Source organism: Tupaia chinensis, unplaced genomic scaffold (assembly GCF_000334495.1).
Source record: "Tupaia chinensis unplaced genomic scaffold, TupChi_1.0 Scaffold000247_1, whole genome shotgun sequence".
NCBI lineage: Eukaryota > Metazoa > Chordata > Mammalia > Scandentia > Tupaiidae > Tupaia > Tupaia belangeri.
The window spans coordinates 1,176,382-1,185,894 of NW_006159725.1; the positions used below are offsets into that span (position 1 = coordinate 1,176,382).

Here is a 9,513-nt window from a genome sequence, read left to right on the forward strand (position 1 = left end):
TGGCTGACTACATGGGAGTCCAGAGACATAGCCATTACGCTGACTGCTGGTCCCTCCAGACAGTTCTCGAGAGCTCCTCCTCCCTCTGCAAGGGGGATTCTGTGTCTGCCTAATTGAGCAGGAGCTGGACAGAGAGCCTGTCTCAGGTCCAGACCTCAATCAAGGTCAATCACGGGCCAGTTGCGGCAGACCCTCCCTTTCCACGTCTGTCCAGGTTCCAACTGTTGTTTCCTTCCTTCTGGGATCTGTTATCTGTTTTCCTATTGTGCAGTTGGAGGCAGGGGGGAACCCCTTTCAGGAAAGGGCATGAGAGTAGAATCTTTGAGCTAGAAAGAAACATCAGAGCCACGGCCGCCTTCTCTCTACCTTGCTGTCTGATCAAGGATCAAGCCCTCCTAAGCCATGCCAGACCTAGAGGCTGTCACTGGGTACTGCATGCTCCAGGCTGTGGTGGCTTCACAACTCCCCGGACACTTGGAACGAGCGTTCTCTCCACAATGCATGGAAACACAAGAACGAACTGTGAGGTGCTTTCTCCGAGGCAGGAATGGTATCACTCCCATTCTCCCCTTGCTCAGAGGCAGAGATAAACATGCTGTGTATATCTCCTGTTCAGAATGAATGACATGGTGGTCTGGCTCGCGTGTAGCTCGCAAGCCTTACTGAAAGAAGCCAGCTTTAGCAGGTGGGAGGGAAGTAGCTCTCCGAACGGAGGGAGCTGCCATCTATCTAACCACCATCTCTCTTGACAGCTCAGCCGAGGGAACTCATGTACCCCTTCTGGCAGAATGACACCAAAACCCCTAAAGTAGACGATGGGAGCTCATCTGAGATTAAGCTGGCCATCCCAGTTTTCTTCTTTGGCGTCCCTTACCGCACCGTCTATGTAAGTGGCGCGGTGGCCCAGCCGTGGCCCTCTTTGCTGTTTGTCATTAAGGAAAGCATTTGTAATATCCTCTTCCAGGGCTCCGGGAGTGGAAGATTTATTGGCAGCCCAAACGCCAAGTTCTGAGATTTCATGAGCTGATAGGTTTTATGATTAAGAAAGTCGAAGGTGTATTTAATGGCTAATGTTCGTAGTAGGGGAGGACACAGGGCAATAAATTGCCTTTGTGGGTGATTAAACAGAGAAGTGCAGCAGAGGCCCCGACGCCACGCGCATTATTCCTGCTACTCAATGAGATAAAAGGATACAATGAACCACAATAGGAGCAATATCATTTTTCTTTCCCTTCCGGGGGTGTGAAAAGTTTAGGCATCTGCTGTTTGTGGGCTTCCTACCAATTTGGAGCGGAGTTGGGGCATAGCAGAGGGGCAATCAACGACCGTAGCTACATGGTCTGCAGGTGACCACCCTCGCTGGGTGCGGAGATGCACCAGAGGGTCCCATCGTCAAACCTGCACTAGGAAATGATACCGTTTGTGGCCAGAGCTCTCCCGGGCACCTGTACTCGCAGGTTATTTATTTATGTTTGAATCGTTGGCTTTGCTGCTAGTAAGACAGTTGCATGTTGAAAGGAAGGGTCCAGGGCAGCTGAACTTGTCTTTACTCTTGGCCTTAAAGGGTTGGGGGAGGCCTATGTAGACGATGTCACATCCTGTCCTAGTCTGTGTTCTGCCTTGGAGAAAGAAATGAAGCTCTAAGCACTGCTGTCTCTGGCCATCTCTACATCTGGGGTCACTGTCTTCCCAACTTTTGACTATAGCTCAGGGCTGATGCTGACTGGAAAATGGCTCCCTCTTTCTTCATCTACTCAGTGCTCCCTGAACGTGCAGCGTTTGGCATCACCTGGTCACATGCCACCATCATCACTTCTTGGGCCCCACCCCAGACCTCCTAATCCAGAATCTCTGGGAGGGGACCCCCAGGAATCTGTGCCTTCACAAGCCATCTAGGAGATTCCAATGCCCCCCTCAAAGCGTGAGAACCACTGATCTTAACCATAGAATATAATCAAAACTCCCGAGAGTCATTGCCAGCTTCCTGTGCTAGTCTATGTTTCATTATATTTATTATTGCCCAGAAAACATCGCTCTGGCGTCCCCACATGCTCTGTGTGTGTGCTCACAGCCAGCCCTCCCAGTCCATGTTTCCAGCAGCCAATGTGTGCTTTACAATGTGCTGGTCCAGCGTTGGCATGAGGGCGGGTGCAGGACTTTCATTCTAGAGTCCGGAGTCCCCAGGCCTCCAGTGTGGGTGTCTTTGGTTAAGTAACTCTTCTTCTCCATTGCACTGCATGAATGTATGCACTGAATGATTCTTTTTTGCCCCCGCAAAATGAGAGGCCTTAGTTTGGGTCAGACTGACTTAAAAGTGATTGGTTCCCTAATTGTTCTGTCACTTTGAGTAATGCTTTTTTTTTTTAAGAATTATTTTATTTAACTATTTATTTATTTTAACTTGACCAGAGAGAGACAGAGAGAGAGAGCAAGCCACCAAGTCATGGATTCGAACTGCGGTCGGCCATGTGGGAGTCCAGCTTCCTTAACCACCACACCACCTGCCAGCCCCACGTAGTGCTCTTTTTTAAACTTCTGGGTTGTTTTCTTACTGGAGGACAACAGGCTCTTCATGTCCTTGTGGCTTTATTTCCAGCTTCCTTTCCAAACCCACACCCTTGCTTCCAAACAATAATTCAAACCCTTCAAATTCTCTGCTTCGCATTGCATACCCTGACATCTAATTCTTGTTCATCTTCACTGCCATGAAGGAGTCTAATTGTTAGAGATGGGAAATGTCTGCTTTCTCACTTTTCCTCTCTCTCTCTCTCTCTCTCTCTCACTCTGTCCCTTTCTGGTCAAATCAAAAATAAATAAATAAATAAAGTTAAATAAAATAATTCTTTAAAAAGACTAGAAATAGCTAATCCTTAAAAAAAAGAAGTATCAATTATCTGGAATTGAGATAATAAGTCTTGATATGCACTTTAAAAAAAAAAAGAACTATTTATTTAATTTTGTTTATTGTTATTATTATTTTTTTATTTGCCATAGGGCATGTAGGCTCACTGGACAGAGACAGAAAGAGAGAGGGAGAGTGAGAAAGCAAGCCACCAGATCTAGGACTTGAATCGCAGTTGGCTATGTGGGAGTCCAGTGCCTTAACCACCAGGCCACCTGCCGGCCCTGTGACCCACTTTTCAAGAAATCACAAACCTTTGTCCCAGGAGTACCTCTGAGTCTGGGCCAGTGTTCGTGTCTATAATTTTACTGATTAATAGGAACCTAGCAAACAATTGGAACATGTAAGTAATGATTGGCAGGTTTTCTGTATCCAGGAACTGCAAGTAATCCCATGCCAGCAGTTCTCTGCTGCTGAAGTCGTACAAGCCAAGGGTTAAATCAGTTTACCTGCCAACATGCAGGTGCAAGCAGAGGCTGAATTGTTTACAGAGCCCGTGTAAACTGAAGGCGTATATTGGTTTGTGATTTGTAATATGGTTTTGTAATTTAATAAGTTTACTAAGCCATTTATAAATCATGAAGAAATCACTATGAGTTAGTCATTTACATATGCAATGTGAAGTGTTCATGTCTCGATTTTATGTAGCGATTATACAAAGAAGCCATCAAATGACAGGAGTTGGAATGGAATTGGGCGTCTGTGGGTCTTCACCTTGTCCTTGTTCTAAGTCCGGAAGTGACTGTGACATACATAGATGTCTTTCCCATATCCTGTCCAGACCAGGAGATGATTATCCTGAGATCTGGGTTTGATGAAGAGTACTTGAGTTATCCTTTTCTGACACTCCTCTTTTGTCATGAGCTAGAAGTCAAGGTCTCAGAGGTAAGTCCTCAATTTTGGAACTTACCTTTGCTCCTGTGGTTGTTCATTTGTTTTCCTATTTTGCAGCTGTGATTCCAAATCTTTTTTGCTTACATTACTCACTGGCTGGCCCAACACACTCAGATACACACATGCGCACACAACCCAGTGGCATTTGATAAGTGTAAATAGAGACAGAATAGAGAACATGAAAATGAGACTGATTATTAATAAGAAATGAGGCGGACTCCAAATTGAAAGTGAAAGAAAACCAATGAATTTGTCTGGAAGTAAACGAACCTCCTAGTTTGAACAACGGGAGCTGGTGTTCAGGGGTTTTAAGTCAGTGGTTAAAAGTTGTTTCCACTGATAGGATTAGGCAGCGTCTGGCTTGGTTTGCGACTCTGACGTTGTCATGGTTTCAGACCCACTGTGCAAAAACCTCTCTTATTTTTGTAGGTCAATAACAACGGAGTTGTTTCCTTCAATGTGCTAGTGAGCCAGTTCACGCCAGAATCCTTTCCCTTGACTGACGGGAGGGCCTTCATTGCCCCGTTCTGGGCAGATGTGCACAATGGAATTCGAGGCGAGATCTATTACAGAGAGACCATGGACCCCGCCATCTTGAAAAGAGCCACCAAGGACATCAGGAAGTACTTCAAAGACATGGCAACCTTCTCTGCCACTTGGGTTTTCATTGTGACATGGGAGGAAGTCACGTTTTATGGAGGCAGCAGCACCACACCTGTAATAATTCAAATTTTCCGCTTTCCACTTCATATCCTGACAGCTAATTCTTGTCCATCTTCACTACCGTGAAGGAGTCTCCTTTTTAGAGCCGAGGAGTCTCAGTTCCTTGGAGTTAAACTAATGAGTCTTGCCACCCAGTTTTCAGGAAACAGAGGGAAATATTAAAACTAACCAGTCCCGTCAGCTGTAATATTTCAGAAGATGTGTCACCCCTATCACAAATTATTACAAATGTCTAAAAAGAGCCCCTGAACAATTTTCTTGCAGTAACTAGCATTTTGATTTTCCAGGAAAGTAATTGGGCTCCTGACACCTGTTTCCAGCCCATTATTAGGGGCCCTCCTAGGGGCCCAAAGGTCCTTTCCTCATGCCAGACACACAAATGCTTCTTTCCACTGCTATTTCCTTCCCCTGCATAAAACTTAGTAGGAAGAGAAAAATAGGGCGCCAGATTTGAACACAAATGACCTGGTTCATTTGGTTGTGTTATAATGACATTATTTTTTTTATTGTGACCAGGGCCGAAACGATTCATATTTGATGCTCATTAGAGTGGGCAGTTAAAGCGTTTCATGAATAAAGTTTCAGCATCTGCTCTGAAATCCCAAGTGAGCAGTTAAATCAAAGTCAAGTAAGAAAGATTATCACTGGCATTATGGCAGGGCTAATGGACTTTCTACCTAGAGGGACAGAAGGTAGTTTTTTCCAACAGCCTGCAGCTTGCTCAGGTTACGTTGGCAGGGGATATCTTTGAAGTCGTAGACACATCTTCAACTGTATAATTCCCAGCAAGCAAAGACACGCGAAAAAATCTCCACTTTTCCGCTTTCTTAAGATTATTTCCCATCCCATCTGTTTTCCCGTTGCCTTGGCAAAGAATCAATTGTTTCAGGGTGGAACCGAAACTTCCGAGTTAGAGGAAGGTGAGAAAGTGCTGGCTCTGCGATTCGTCGCTGCGACATTGTGCTTCAGCACCTTCTAGCCAGAGCATCGAGAAGCACTTTATTGCTAAGAGGTTCTATAGAACAGAAAGACACAAGCTTAGACAGTGGATGCATTGGCTGGAAACAACCTCTAAAGAAGCATACATTTCCCTCTGTCATGTTATGGATCGCTAACGACTCCTCGGGTGATGTTTTATGTCCTTTAAGCCTCATATCTTACAGTGTTAGAATGCAGGATGCCAGCGATCGATAAATTTTAGTGTCAGTGGAGAGAAAAAAAAAAAGAGAGAGAGAGGAAATGCCCATCAAATGCTGACCACCAGTTTTTTTTTTCAAAAGAACTTCCATTGGCAATAAAACTGGCAAGATATTTTAGATACTTTCTGGTTTGTACTTTGGAGTACATTTCTGAACTAGGTGAGAACTCTTTCTATGAGGATGAATGAGGTAACATGTAAGTGCTTTGAGCTCCTTGGAGGGGAAAAAAAAAAAAGGATTATGTAATTCTCCAGAGCTGCAAAGGTGTCCATCCATCCCTAGCTTTGAAATTGGCCCTACCTTGTCAATCTCCCATGATCCCTTGGTTCTCCTATATAGAATAGCGACATACACCATCAGGTTAAATAGCCCCAGGCTGGAGAGCTCTTTGCCAGCAGAGTTTCATGAAGTCCAACAGAAAGGGAAGGAAAAGGAGAGATGTTTATCTCAAAGAAGGAAAACTAATGTTTACTGAGGGCTTACCATGTGCCCAGTGTTATGATAAGCTATTTTTGCATATGATTGAGCCCTCCCCAAAATATACCTCCCTGACGGGTACTATCTCCACTTTCAAGGTGAAGTAACAGGCCCCGAGAGGGAAAAGAACTTGCCCAAATGGTGAGAAAAAGGATGCAAATCTCCTAAGAGGCAGAGTAGGGGTTCTAACTGAAGTCTAACTCCAAATCCTAAACCATCCTCAGCGGCTGCCTCCTGGTATCACTGGTTTCTCAAAAATTTAAAAACATAACTTTATAAAAGCAGATCCAGAAGAATCTTAAAAGTTGAAAAATGATGCAGAAGCTTGTGAGGGCGAACAAGAAAGTGGGTGTGGAAGGCAAGTGTCTCTAGAACATTCTTAGGATGACTGGTTGGTTTCAAGGTGACTTCTGGGATTGGAAATGGGTTGTTCTCAAGACCCGCTTGGACCGTAGATAATTCCAGCTTCCTTTGGGGAGAAGGAATGCACTTCCGAAGGGGAATCCTGGTCTGAAGAAGGTTCCAGGTTCAGTCCTTAAGTGACCCTACCTATGCACCTGTCCCGTGAACCTGGCCCTGCTAGTGACCTTACAGCGATCTTGAGCTGGTTGTTCTACCATCTCAGTGCCCCACTTTCCTCTTTGGTTGAATGGGGCCAAAGAATGAAGGCATATCCCTGGGCAGCTCTATCATAACCACCATCAATCGTGGCAGGCACCTGGCTTGAGGGGAGCGTTCTCCTTTACAAAAAGGGCTTTTCTTTACTTGTACCGTGTCTCTCCCCGAGACTGTCTAGAATGGGGAGATTTGGGACTTCCAAGATCCTCTACCCCAGTTTGATTACACAGGATAAGGATTTGGGTCTTCCTCTACGTCGGACAGAATGTTAACCGGGATGGTATCAGGCAGTGGGAAAAGTGCAAGGTTTAAATAGAAAAAGGTTAATGAAGTCTCCTCTTCCACTCTATTTTTATTTGAATAAGGGGTAGGGATTAACAAAGGGAAATAGTAACGAACAGAGTTTGCTATGGCTTATTTCTGAAAACCATTCCCAAGGTTTGTTTGAATTTACATAACATCTCTGTCCTAAAAAGTTTAAAATTAAGGCAGCGTGTGATGACACTGCACTAAGAGAGAGACCAGGAGTCTGGCTGGAATCCCCTTCTCTGGTGCCGGGTCACGGTGAATTTTCCAGCCACTCTTTTCCCTTAGTCCTCAGTTTTCTTAGCCATCACGTGGGGATGAACCCCCAAAATCCCCAAACAAAACAGTAAACAAATGCCCATCTTGACTGAGGTACAGAGGAGAGCCCAGAATTTTGCAAATATAAAGTGATCCATAAACGCTCAATTAGAGGAGCCATTTCCCTCCCCACAAAGTGCTTTTCAAAAAATCATTTCCCAACTTCAATTTTAAAAGGGGACGACATCTCGCCCAGAGAAGAGCAGCTCTTATCCGGGAAGGAAGAGAGCTCGAACCTCGGACCACGCTAGTGTCTGACAAGCACGCGCTCTCCCTGCACCCTCCTTGCTGTGGGAACCCGGGCCTGCGGCGGTCCCAGGCCCGACTGCGCCTATAGTTTATTCTCATGCTGCCATCTATCGGTGCTCTCGCGCCACCGCGCGCCAAGCTGGGCCTCAGAATCTCTTTCCGCTTCAAGTCAGAGATGGAAGCGGGGCGCTGAGTCAGACTCTAGGATTATCTCAGGCAATTTCTCTTTTAGATGCACAGTCCCACACGTCTTGCTTTTCCACTGGAGGCGAGAACAAGTGCAGAGAGGAGGCCGAGCGTGCAGGCTGCGTGGGGGAGGGGAGGGGCGGGCGCAGGGGAGGGGGAGCCGCCCCTGGGGGAGGGCCTCCTGGAGTTCAAGTCATGAGCCCATCCCTTCCCATCCTGCAGGTGAACACTTTCCAGGCCGTCCTGGTATCTGACGGCTCCTATACCTTCACGCTCTTCAATTACTATGAAATCAACTGGACCACTGGGACAGCGAGTGGCGGGGACCCCCTGACAGGCCTTGGTGGAGTGATGGCACAGGTAGGCGATTCTCCACTGCATCCTCCCTGTGTTTCCATCCCTGGACTCTCCTTCCGTGGCTCAGCATCCTGCCTGCAGCTTTGAGCTAGAGAAGCATATCTGATCTTGCAGGTGGACCAAGAGGTTAGTCTGGTCATGTTTGCTACCTTGACCTGGAGTGGGGGTAAACTAGGGAGGCCACTCCTACCTGGGAGTGGCCCCAGTGACTCCAGGCAAAGGGATCTCTTGATTTCAGGTGTGCTGGAACTGAGTGTAAGGTGGTTGCGCCTGCTAGCCAGCGGGGATGGCATGTGTGAGTGTGTGCTCAAAGTCTCTTCCTCTTGTGTGCTCCAGGCAGGATTTAATGGTGGAAACCTCACCAATTTCTTCAGCCTCCCGGGGTCAAGAACCCCTGAGATTGTGAATATACAAGAGACCACGAACGTCAATGTTCCAGGCCGCTGGGCATTTAAAGTTGACGGGAAGGAAATTGACCCAGCCAATGGCTGCACCTCCAGGGGTAAAGCATTTCCTTTTCTCCCCGGCAAAGCGGGTTTGTTTAGTTTAGATTGACAGGCAAGCTTTTAAGCCATGGGGGCGAAGCCTTACTCTTTTGACATCTCTCAGCTGGGTAATGGAGATCAAGGTAATTTTAGCATGCACATTCATCACTCCAGGAGCTGAAACCCAGCATTTGCTACACTGCAGCTTTGCAAGTCCTTGCCTGGGGTGTGCACAAAACTATCTGTTCCCAACGACTCCAGAGCAGATCGGGATCTTGAGTGACTTTTCAGCCAGAGGGACAGAAGGGAACCCTCCTGTTGAACATTATTTTCGTTGTTGTTATTGTCATCTCCCCCACCCTCTTTACGTTTGTCTTCTCATCCTTACTCTTGCTCTGCCATCTGCACTTTGTAGATCTTCAGGAGTGGGCGCACTCGGAGCCTTGCCAACTCCCTGCAAGGGTAAATCAGTACTGTCTTGCAGGATTAGAAAGAAAGAAGGAAAAAAAAAAAGTGACATAGTCTTTGGGTTAACTTGTCCTGAAATCCTCCCAACAGCAGCAAAACATGCAGGACTTTGGGGAAAATCAAAGTTGGCTGGAAGTGTCTGTGAATACGCCATAGGTAACCTCAGTGGGTTTCCTTTACACTGGATCCAATGTTTGGAGCCTTCTCTGAACTATCAAAACCTCTTTGGATGTGCAAAATAGCCCGGGACTCTCATAGGAACATCCAGATTATAGATTCCTGCTTCTTATGTGTCCAAAAGCACTCAGAAAAAAAGACTTTCTGTTGACAT

At 46.3% G+C, this 9,513-nt stretch overlaps 1 protein-coding gene across 2 annotated transcripts in view; it reads left to right on the forward strand.

The window, feature by feature from the left end:
• The window catches only part of TECTA (tectorin alpha), a 95,940-nt gene that overhangs the window by 3,046 nt on the left and 83,381 nt on the right, over positions 1–9,513 (forward strand). For both annotated transcript variants that reach the window (XM_027771978.1, XM_027771979.1), the window contains exons 2-5: positions 753–886; positions 4,226–4,513; positions 8,095–8,232; positions 8,566–8,731. In XM_027771978.1, the coding sequence (XP_027627779.1) occupies positions 753–886; positions 4,226–4,513; positions 8,095–8,232; positions 8,566–8,731 (726 nt within the window). The remainder of the gene's footprint in view (positions 1–752; positions 887–4,225; positions 4,514–8,094; positions 8,233–8,565; positions 8,732–9,513) is intronic.